The sequence below is a fragment of the Eschrichtius robustus genome, chromosome 10 (assembly GCF_028021215.1).
Source record: "Eschrichtius robustus isolate mEscRob2 chromosome 10, mEscRob2.pri, whole genome shotgun sequence".
In the NCBI taxonomy this organism is placed as follows: domain Eukaryota; kingdom Metazoa; phylum Chordata; class Mammalia; order Artiodactyla; family Eschrichtiidae; genus Eschrichtius; species Eschrichtius robustus.
The window spans coordinates 66906417-66918978 of NC_090833.1; the positions used below are offsets into that span (position 1 = coordinate 66906417).

The 12562-nt window shown below is 33.7% G+C and overlaps 1 protein-coding gene across 5 annotated transcripts in view; it reads left to right on the forward strand.

The window, feature by feature from the left end:
* Positions 1 to 12562, forward strand: part of CNTLN (centlein) — a 333334-nt gene that overhangs the window by 262118 nt on the left and 58654 nt on the right. For all 5 annotated transcript variants that reach the window (XM_068552481.1, XM_068552482.1, XM_068552485.1 and 2 more), the window contains one exon: positions 11088 to 11279. In XM_068552481.1, coding sequence (XP_068408582.1) covers positions 11088 to 11279 — 192 coding nt within the window. The remainder of the gene's footprint in view (positions 1 to 11087; positions 11280 to 12562) is intronic.

Sequence of the window (12562 nt, forward strand, 5' to 3'; positions counted from 1 at the left end):
AGGATTTAGATTCATTTCATTATATGCATATTTTTCACCTACATGAATAATTGGCAGGAAATTTGAAAGTCATGCAGGAAACAAGGCAGTTCTGTCGGGCAGGACTGATATAGACATTGCAGTACATCTAGTCTTCCTGGCTCTCACCCATTTCAGTGCTAATCATTGTGGCACTCAAAAGTGCCCTCACTAATTTCCAAAATATATGTCTAGGTAGTATGCACTCTTTGAGAACCACTGATACAGGAGAAAAGCAGAGAAACCAGCTTGATTAGTAAAAATGGAAAGAACTCCAGACTACCCTCTTCCTAAAGATCTGTATAAATCATAATATTTCACTTAGCACAGCTGAGTAAGAGTCAGATGATTTACTGAGTGGCTACTCTGGTAGGTCAAGCTTTACTAATGGAAAGAATATGATAAACAGAAGATAATTCTAAGTACAAAAATTAAATGAAGGATGGTAGAAGTTCCTATATTAAATTTTTGTGTTAAAAAAAAGTTTTTCAAGTGAAACCAATAAGAAATGTCTTGTATAATTTAGTCTAAGTCCAAGATTTGTAAATCTCTTTTTTCTCCTTTAAAAGAAATTTCTACTCTGTGTCATGAAAGGTATTTTTATACCTTTTTAATATATATTTTCACATATATTCATTTTTAATGAAAAAATCCCATTTTAAGTGATATCAGTAATCTTATATTTTATCAGATCCAATTATAGCAAAAACTATTCTTTTAAAGAAATGTCCTCTTTTTTTACTCTCTTGAATCTTGTGAAACTTGCATAGGAAATAGAGAAAAACATTATTAACTTGTTTCCCTTGAGAATTTTAGTAGGGTGTACTTATAAGTGTAATCAAAATCATATGAATACTTAGTGCTGCTGCTGTTAAATTTGTAATGAGTTGTAGGGTTTCTTTAAAAATACCCCAACTGGCTCTCATCCAAGTAACTTGTTTGCAGAGCTTAGATATAATACAAATCAGGAAAGACGTGGTTAACTGTTGACCCTATCAGTAAAAAATTTCAATTTCTAAGTATTAAGACACTATTCATATTTAGTATGTATTTAAGAAATGTGTATCATTTTATTCATTTGAATATATGAAGTCAGAGCTAGAAATGATGATCTTTAGCCTTTGGGTTTATTACCCAGAAAGTTGGTAATATTTCATTAAGATTAGCGTGATAATGCACTATTCATATGAATTGATTTCAGTATAATTTAAATAAACTTAATGTTCTTTTACATGCATTTTACAGGCTTACTGAAAATTCTTTACCTTATAAAAATGTGAATTCTAGAAATATATCATGGTCTATTATAAATTTTTAGAAGTCAAAAATTATTTGAAGGAATATCGATGCAGTCTATGTAAGAATTAAGTATTATGAGCAGTTTTTAATTGTCTAGACTCTGGCTTCCATTTAGTAACAATACTATATATGTGGGCTTTAGTTTCCTCAGGCCAGTCCACTAAGGCCTTTTTGTGCAATAAAATACAGTGCATTAAGAAGCAATTGTCACCCCACTAGGATGGAAAAAAACAAAGTATTGAAATCTATTGCTTAGGGAAACCAAATTTAATTGGGGAGAATGAGGCAGACTTCATGAGACTTCTACGGATATTCCAGAGTTTGATAGCCTCTGTTCCTGATAACTCAATCACTGTCTGTAACTTCACTTGAAATTTTATGGCTGTTCTTTATGTAGATACAGATACAGCATTAATATCGCCCTGAAACACCAACAACAACTTCATTGTTTGAGTGGTTCAGTTGGAGTGGATTCTTTTCCTCCAGCACACACACACCTTAAGTAACCGAAAAAAAAGTATTGATAAAAGTGGTAGAGGAAAAATAAAGAGAATATGTGTATACAGTACCTGTGAGGAATAGATATTTCTGTTTCGAATTAGCTGAGTTTAAGCAATAGAAAGCAGGAGAAAGAGAGTGAAAAAGAGGGATTTAGAAAGACATTGCTCAGTTTCTCTTCAGGACATCAGATGGCCCTGCCATCTTCTCGCATTTCTATTGGGGAAGGGAATCGGAGTGGGAATGCACTGCAACTTGATGGTCATCGGTAAGCATGCCATGTGTAGATCAAATATCTGGAGGGCTGAACCTGAACTTATAATATTACCATATGAACATTGAGAAATTCTTATAATAGTGACAATGATGAATTAATCTGGATATACTTTTGGTTCCATATATCTCTCTGTATTTAGTATGTGGTATGTACGTTTTAAGGGGAATTTTATCTTAGTAACTACAATAGAGGATTTGAAATAATAACAAACCTACAGTTGAGCAATTCTTGCTATGAATAAACCAAACATTGATTGTTTTTCCATGAATACTTGAAAGTCAGTTGTATTAGTTAGTTTTCCAAGTTTCACATATAATACATTTTTGCTGATTCTTTTTCTGTAGTTGTGGAAACAGAAGTTTAAGCAATGTGGTTTAACTTCAGTCCAGTTAAAATTCATCAGTTTTGTTATTCAGATTATTTTGAAACACACTATATTGCAAGTATCACATAGATTAATAGTTACTATAAATGCCTATAATGTCAAAGCTATTAATACAAATAAAAAGATACATGTTAAATGCTTTTAGTATTGGGGGCTGTTTTAAAAATTAAAAGTATTAGTAAGCTGTTTTAAACAATTTGACATTTGAAATAATAGTGTTGATTTTCATTTTGAGAAATAATATTCAGACATATTTACAAAATAATTATTGGGCATTATCTGGAACTTACGTTACAAAGGATAAGGACATTGAATTAATTTTACTCCTTGTAAATGTTACTGAGAGTAGCATATCTCTTATCCATACGCAGATATCCATATTTCTTTGATAGAATCTAATTTGAGCACATCAGGACAGATTGGCATTTTCAGTACCATAAAAACTGCTTTGTTAATTGCAAACCATATTTAGTATGACCTTATAACAAAGTAGCACCTTAAGTGTCACGCTTTGTCTTTAATCTGCACACTAGAGCTGGGTTCATCTGTACTAGACAACTGCACTTCATGAAAAGAGTTTTTTTCTTGATAGGCAATTAGCAGTAATTAGGAAGATTCACCTCAGTAAGATGTCAACATGAGATTGTTTAAAAAAGTTGAATGTCAGTGACTTAAAAAGAAAGTTCTTCTGACACATAGGTATGGCATGTGAAACATGAAATGTTAATTTAACTTTTCTGCTTATTATTCATGCACAATATTATTTTGTCATTCAGACGCTACACTGACAGAGTGTAAAGGGTGTTAAAATAGTGCTGCTAGAATAAAGAGAGGATTAATCTACCATTGGCCAGTTAGCCAAAGGGTACTTAATGGTCTCTAAAGGCTACTGAAGTCTTAACTACTAGCAAAAGCATTGGTAAAAAGTCCTCTATATTACCTTCATTTGCTTGACATTTTGTGAAACATAGTATAGGCTTTTAATAACTGAATTTGTCAGAAAATAGTTTATAAGTGAGTGTTGTTGTAACTAAGTGTATTTTTCATAAGAAAATTTTGTTACATAAATAATTCCACCTCTGCCTAAGATCTTTGTTCTTTTTTTTCTTTTTTTTTTTTGGTTGGTGGTTTTTAATTTTTAATTCTTTTTCTTGAAGATCTCAGGTGTCATAACGAAGGAAAATTCATGTTTTAAATTTAAAACATTTATTACTAACTTGAAAGAGTTACTAATCTGAACTATTTATCTTTCTAGATAAGTACTTTTATGGAAAATATTTTGCTAGTGACCTAGAAACTTATGTACTTTTCTTTGTAACTCATATGTTTTAATTAAGTGACTGTGCTTTTAGTCATACATGGATGACATGCAGAATTTTATTTCTTTCAGTTTTATTCCTTGTAAAAGAAAAATTTTCCCAATGAAAGAATATTAATACTATCCACAGGAGGGAGAAATATCGTTAAGATATGGTGACTTTCTAGGAGTCTTGCCTATAGAATTTACATGGATATTGTTCAACTAGAATTTTCTCTTCAGTCTCTTTTGCTTTAGTTCTGGTAACGAAATCCTTACGTTATAATTTTTTAAGATCATAATATAGGATTTTAAAATTGCTGCCTCTACTTAAATGTGAACCAGAAAAAAACTGATTGTGAGATATAAATGATCTTATGTATTCAATATGAAATGATTTCATTCACTATTCTCAGTTCTATGCAAAATTCAAGATTAAAGATTTTGGTGAAGTAATTGGAAACAGACCATTCCCATTAAATGATTGCTTTTTCCCTACTTGGACTGTCAAGGCCTTTGGGTTTCAAAAGGAGAAAGAAAAATAAGAGACTCCACTATCATTATAGATGGAAACTAACCCTCACTTTTCTCTGGTTACTTATTGACCTTTTCTAACATTTGACATCTCACCTTTGCCCCAGCATGGACTGGAAAGAATCCTTCTGCCACCAACTATTTCCTCCATAGGCTTCCCAGAAATCCTGCTCCTGTGACCCTGACATTCACCCTCATGTTAAGCTGGGTTTTCTAGCATTTCCATATGTCTACTTTTCAGATCCGACTATCCCAACTAAGAACATTTTCAAATTTTTTAAATGGTTCATTATTTTAAGTTTCTAATCCAGTGGTGAAAAGTATATGAGGATAACTGAATAGTGTTTTTCAAAGCTATAAGGTCGTTACTGTCCAGGAAAAAAAAAAAAAAAAAAAAGTTAGGTCAGAATCAACCTTTTATTAGAAATGAAGAGCTATACCGCATCCTATTCCTTTACTGCTCCTAAACTAGTTGAATACTCAAAAGCATTTTCTTTACACAACTAGTATCATGTCCATTGAACAGGCAGATGTTGAATATTTTATTCTTTGGAGACAGCAAGATCAGAGAGTATCTAAAAATATATTGTTTGGGGGGGCGATTAGGGAAATGATTCTTTCCAGTTTGATTTTTTTCCAAACCCTTTTCTTCTTTTCATTTGGGCTATAGAATATTTTCCACAGGCCCTCTTTTATTTTTTCTGATAATTCATTCTTGAACATTAAAATGTTTACCGAGGCTCCCTGCTGGAGAAGAGACCCTCCATCTCATCAGGACTGCCCTGAATTTACTCAGCAGTTTCTGATAGATGCCTTCTCTAGAGTAAAAGTTGGAAAGCGGGATGATTGTATATCTAGCCATGGCCTTTAATGTTATACCTAGCTTCCGGGAAACATTTGACAAAACAAATCAGGAGGAGTACGCGGAAGGAAACTGGCTGTAACTCGCATTTACCAGACAGGATTTGAAGGCAGCGGCAGTTCCGTTAGCTCCCCGATTTGTTTCTCCGTAGCACTTACTGTAGTTTATCATGATATATTTCTAGGTTATAGACTGGTAACTACCTAAAGGCAAGGATTATAACTTTTTTATCGTCGAAAATATAGAGCTAATACAGTGCCTACCACATAGTATGTAAAAAGGAATGAATCACAGATATTGAGTCAACGTTCTGAATGTAGATCTTACCTAGCAAAATCTTGCAGAAAATATCAAGTTGGGGCCCAGAATAAACAAAAGGCATGAATGAACTCCCATGTAAGAGAATAAAGGAGAGTACATCCAGGGAGCCTTATCTACCCTGTTCATGGGATTACTGTTGAGAGCAACAAAAGGAAACTTCTGGCCAGAGGCTTTTTGCTTGGCAATTAAACTACAAAATGCAGATCTGGAAGAGTCAATTTATATTTCTAGCATAGAAACTGGAACAGGTTTTTTAGAGCTATTGAAAAAATAAACACAAAATTATGGATGAGGAAAAGAAAAACCAGAGTGAGGATGTTATACAAACTATGTACTGTGGATTCAGGACACTTGCTTAAGGGAAGGTAGGGAGGCAATAAGGGAAAAAGGAATAGGTTCAAAAAAGGGGCTGCTTTTTAAAATTTGGGATTCATACTAGTTTTCCATGTTATGTAACAAATTACCACAAATTTAGCAGCTTAGAAACGATATACACATTACCTCACAGTTTCCATAGTTAGGAGTCTGGCACAGGTTAGTGGGATCCTTTGCTCAGAGTATCACAAGCAGCCAAGCTGCCTTTCTTTCTGGAGTATAGGCTTTTCTTCCAAGCTTCTGTGTTTGTTGGGAAAATTTAGTTCCTTGTGGTTGTAGGACTGAAGTACCTGTTTTCTTGCTCAAGGACCATTCTCAGCTCCTGAGGTCTTCCTTAGGGCCTTACGTTATAGCCCCCTCTGTAGTCCTCTCATAACATGGCAACTTACTTCTTCAAGGCTAGCAGGAGAATCTTACGTCAGGGAGAGCCCCTGGCTTTTTTTTAAAGGGCTCACCTGATTATTCACCAGCCAGGGTAATCTCACTTTTGATTAATTCAAAGTCATGTGACTAGGGACCATAATTTACATCTACAGAATCCCTTTGCATATAACATAATGCAAATGGTGTAATCATGGGAGTGATAGCTTATCATATTCACAGTTCCAACACACATACAAGGGCATAGGCCATTGGGGGTCATCTGAGAATTCTGCCTACCACAGTGCTCATTACTGAATAATGAATTCTCTAATATTTCCATGTTTCTTCTTACAGTTGCTTAGAGGGTTCTTTCCTTTTTAGAGACTTACGCTTCTTCAATGTTATATTTAAATAAGTTAAATTAATAACTAGTGTCTCATTTTAAACTTTTAGAGTGTTAACTTCTATTTTATAACCTTTGGTTAGGATAATTGACTACACATAAATCAATACAAATCTCAGTATTATTCTCATTGACTCCAACTTTTAAGTTGAAATAGACTTTTAAAAGATTGTAAAGGAAGTGCACTGCTGGGGAAATAAAGAGTCAGAATAACACATCTGCCTTCAATGAGCTTGTATCCTAGTAGGGAATCCTAAGTTAAGATCAAACAAATAACTGTCACTTAAGACAAAGTAATGTTTCTGTCATGGGAGAAATTACAGAATTATTTGGTATTTGTATGTGTGTGCATGTGTGTGTATGTATATAGCAAAGCTTTTTATTAATTCAGGTCCTCAGCCTTTAGGACACTTCTTAGACTCTGTATGGTAGCGTTTTCCACAAGCTAATGATGCTAACAATAATACTGTAAATTTAAAGTTTACCAAGTGCTATCACAGATTTAAAAAAAAAAAATTCTGCCCTCAAGATTACCTTTGCTAGGTAAGCAAGCATCATCTCTGTTTTTAAACAGAGAAACAAAGTCAAGTGCTTGCTCATTGTCACTCAGCTGGTAAGCAGTAGACCCCAAATTAGAATCCAGAAATTATGACTCTTCTATGTGTTTTAATATTATTTATGATTTTAATGTAATATGACTTAAATATTTTTAAATCTTTGATTGGACATAGAAAGGTAATAATATAGAAATAGGAATCATGCTTCTGATAAAAAAGAAAAATAATTTTAAGAGTAATTTTAATTTATTGGTAGATTTTACAATACAATCACTTTTTTAAAAATAAATTTATTTATTTTTGGCTGTGCTGGATTTTCGTTGCTGCACATGGGCTTTCTCTAGCTGCGGTGAGCAGGGGCTACTCTTCGTTGCGGTATGCAGGCCTCTCATTGCAGTGGCTTCTCTTGTTGCGGAGCAGGGGCCCTAGCCACGTGGGATTCAGTAGTTGTGGCACGCTGGCTCAGTAGTTATGGCTCACAGACTCTAGGGTGCAGGCTCAGTAGTTGTGGTGCACAGGCTTAGTTGCTCCGCGGCCTGTGAGATCTTCCTGGACCAGGGCTCGAACCCATGTCCCCTGCATTGGCAGGTGGATTCTTAACCACTGCGTCACTAGGGAGGTCCCAACAGCACAATCACTTTCTAACAAGGTCACCACAAAAGTCTCACATTCCAAACCAAGTATAAACAAAAGAAAGTTATTATTTATCATTCTTGTCTCATCTATAAAACTTCTCAATTAAGAAATAGAATGCTTAAACTGAGAGAAGTTAGTAATAGAGCCATAATTACTTGTCCAAAATGCTAAGGGATAATCAAAGGATTCGAAACTGATAGAATGTATGATTTGTCTATTTCTTCTATTTTGACAGGTGCTCTGTAGCATTTCTAGGCATATATAATTAACATCAGAAATATGTTTTAAAGATTATAGAGTTAAAATAGTTTAATCAAAGCATGATTTATATTTTAATAAATTGCAAGTCATTTGGTTTACTGTCTCCATAATTTCAATATTTCTTTGTTTACTAAACTTTTATAACATTAAATTGAAGTTAAAATCTACAATATCTTGTAGTTAAAATCTACAATATATTTAAAGATATGTGCGTATCTTTTAAAGAGATATATTTATTGTCTTGGTCTTTGCTCAATGAAGGATATATTTATAATGTCAGGATTTGCCACTGTGGAAAGAATAGATCTAATGGCATACAAGTTTAACAAATGAGAGAAGCCACCAGGAAGAAAAGAGCCTCATCAAAATTTAGTCTTCTGTACGCAGGTGTAGAGAATGGACTTGGGGACACGGGGAGAGGGAAGGGTAAGCTGGGACTAAGTGAGACAGTGGCATGGACATATATACACTACCAAATGTAAAATAGATAGCTAGTGGGAAGCAGCCGCATAGCACAGGGAGATCAGCTCGGTGCTTTGTGTCCATCTAGAGGGGTGGCATAGGGAGGGTGAGAGGGAGACTTAAGAGGGAGGAGAAATGGGGATATACGTATATGTATAGCTGATTCGCTTTGTTATACAGCATGATTCGCTTTGTTATACAGCAGAAACTAACACACCATTGTAAAGCAATTATACTCCAATAAAGATGTTAAAAAAATTTTTTTAATTTAGTCTTCTCTGTTGCCTGAGATTCTACCTAGCATTGTAGTCATGAATTATGTCTTAACAAATGAAAATCTCAAAAAGTCTAATTTAGATGCAGAACATTAACTTTAGGATTGCTAAATGTTCTGCTGCATACTATTTAAGTAAAAGCTTAATAATACTACATTGCTAATAAAAGTGTATTTTAATTTATATAGTAATAAAATAATAGAAAGATTATACATAAAAGCTGAAATCAATATGTGTCTTTATAGCACCATCTGTGCAACAAACAGGTAGACTTGAATTTTTGAAACCTTTCTTCTGTTTCTTAGTATACAAAAGGCATTGCTTTTAGATACCATGGTGGGGGGTGGGGGTGGATACATAGGTTAACAAAGGCACAGTCCTCTCTCAAGCCTTTGCTAGGGCCGTGGTTGAGGAACAGCCATAATGCTATGCGAGCTAAGAGAATGGAGAAGCTACTTGGTTGGAGCAGAGAAGATTTCATAAAGGAGGAAATACTAAGCTACTCCTTATGCATGAGAGAGATTTCAGCAGAAGGAAACACCATGTGTAGAGTCATCAATGTAGAAATGGCTGAAAGTTTTGGGGAAGGGCAGACAAGTTTGACTGCAGGTGATGTGTGACTGAAACACAGATTGAAGTTAAATCTTACAGAGCTTTATTATAACCACAAACATCTGAGCTTTCTTCTGCTGGGCTGAGGAACCCCTGAAGAGTTTTGAATAAGAGAATAACAGGTCAGTGTTGTTTTGGGAAGTTGTATAAAAGATGGTTTGAATGTAGAGAAAGGTTGCCCATAGGGGAAAGACTATTGCAGTGGTCTTAGTGCGATGATGAGTCTTCATTAAGAAAGTGGCAGAAGGAAATGAATATGAGAAATATTACATAATTTATAGAACCTGACGATTGGACACAGAATTAATAAACAGGGAGGGAGATCTATTCAACCTTGAATGATAACCAGGAAGATTTTCAGATTTAGGGAAATTATGAGTTTGCTTTTGCTTTTCGATGTTAATTATTTGTTACCTTTGGGACAATCCAGGAATGAATATTTCCTGAAAAATATAAAAAACCACGCTTTTAGATCATAGGTTAAAATATAGCCAAAGAAATTTTTTTTTCCACCGAAACATACTTGTTATTTCACCAAAATGTAGTTTAATCTCAAATATATCAAGCCCTAGTTTTGAATTCATGATCTAAAATATTCATATTTAACAGTATACACATGTATACACAAATATACATGTAATTACAGATTTATTGGTGTACTTTTTAGAAATTGTGTTTAAACATAGTGTTAATACTTAAGTAACTTATGTCCCATATATATATGACTATACATGTTAGCCACATCTTTTACTGTTTTAATTAGAATTCTTAACAAAGAAAGAATTTTTCCCCCTCTGAGAGACTTCAGTACCATTTTGTATAATTGTTCCTTATGTTAAACTACCATTATTATAAGCTTCTTTGGAATAATAAAGTAATAGTGCAGTTATCCTCTTAAGGATCTCTAAGTTGTTATGCCATTATAGCTTGGTGGCATTCTGCTGACTACAGATGGGTGAATGAAAGGGGCTAACATTAAGGCAGTTTCTTTTACAATTTCATAAAAGCATTACCAGTATGTCATTTAGTAAAATGTTCATGTTATTAAAAATTTAAATAAAAGTTTAGTGCAATCTACCTCAGCATTACAAAGAGGACTTGTCAACTATCAATCAAGTGCATAAAACTGAGTGAATGTGTTTGTATGCTATTTATTTGAACTAAATCTCTAATAAGCCTCTTCTGCTAATTGGACTTAACGTTTCTGTTGCTAAATGAGAAGCATTTTGGCTGCTATATAGGGTAGTAAGACCTACCCAGTGGAATAAACAACTAACATCTGTTATCCTGTCCTGCTCCAGCTTGGCTTTTACCAGTTAAGTACATCAGCCCTGAAGTCAAGGTTATCAAATATGTGAATCTCTGGCACACCCATGTTTATATGAAGGCAAAGAAATATCACATCATGAGTAAAGACCAGCCAACCCAAAGATATTGAGTACAGCTGGTCTATTTTGTTTTAACCTTTACAAGCCCTACAACCTTAAGCAAAAACTAGTGGAAGTTAGAATTTCTGTAGTTTTTATAATAAATATTTTTGTAATCAGTGTCACTTTTTCTTTAGCATTTTCCTACCTGTACAATTTGCTGATAATTGTTAGGTTAAATGTAATTACTTTTATAATAAATTTATATTTATCTTCTTTAAAAAGAAGCTAAATTTGGATTTGGCTGAGCTTCGGAAAGAAAAAGAAGATTTACTGAAGAAATTGGAGTCTTCATCCGAAATCACAAGTTTGGCTGAAGAAGTTGCCCGGGTAACAGTTCCACAGATACAAGTTACATCACTTGGCCCTTCAAGGAGCATGGATTTGGAAATGAAGCAATTGCAGTGTAAACTAAAGGTGATTATAAATTTTATTAAAGATGAAAACATTTATTAAGTTACTGAATCCTTAAAGACATGTTTCTATCAATTCTAATTTAATTCTACTAATAAAGGTAAATTATGGTATAAATAACCCCTAAATTATCAATACTACATTCAATCTCATCTTTCTATTTTAGCCTGGTAGATTCTTATCTGGTAACTTATAATACTATTCTCTGAAAAAATAGCAAGACACCATGAAATCCTAACTTAGGAGACGATGGAAACTGGCCATTATCATTCTATTCCACTATTCAACTCCTCTCTGCCTGCCACTGAACAGAATTCTTTTTGAACATAATAATGTATCAACATAAATAGAATTGCTTTCCTGTACACATTTTGCTGCTGTTTTAATTTGGTGGTTCTTTGTTGGAGATGGGGAAGGAGGAGGGAATTAGGGGAAAGGAGAAGAAGCACAGAGCAAAGGTGAGTTGGTTTAATCAAGTTAAACCTGAGAGTGAGAATAAAGACCAGTGTTCCTTTTGCTTATAAAGAATTGTGTCTAAGTCCAGGTGAGACTGTCAACAACTTAAAAGTAAGGCTGGCCTTAGGTTAAAAAAAATTATCTTGTAAAAAATGGGATTTGTGAGTTCTAATCCGAAAGTTCACTTTCGTGCTTCTTAAAACAAGCTCATTAATTCCTCACATATTAATTATTTTCTTCAGTGGCGATTGCTAGCTGGAAGCTAAAAGGACAGTGTATATGGGACCATAGCTATAATGAGAGTTACTAGAAAGAAAATTCTGGTTGAAAATGCACAGAATACACTAGAAATGTAATAACCATGACTGTTAAGAGGGTATTAGGGTATAGAATTGTCAAATAGACTCAGTTATTTTCAATCCAAAATATTATATGTGTGCTCTTTCTAATAATAACATCTTTAAATGAAGGATAACTAGTAAGATAAACTAAGATAAAGTTTAAAGTAAATTTGTGTACTATTGCTTGAAAATATTTTGCTTTGTTATTAATAATCAGATATACCAGTTGGTATTAATTTAGATGCTCCTTAAATACCATTTTCTTCAGAGAGTTTTTATGTGCAGAACTTGCCTCAACAATTACATTTTATAAGTTTAAATACCTTACATAATAGAAATGAGAAAAAATAGTCGTGCAAGTTTGGAACTATATATCTTCTCTTAAGATATGTTTCTGTCTCTGAAAAAATGGAGTAAAATGTATAAATTGAACATTTCAGTGATTAGGTTTTATATGGAGGATAAAATCATTGTGGTCTTCTTTGATCT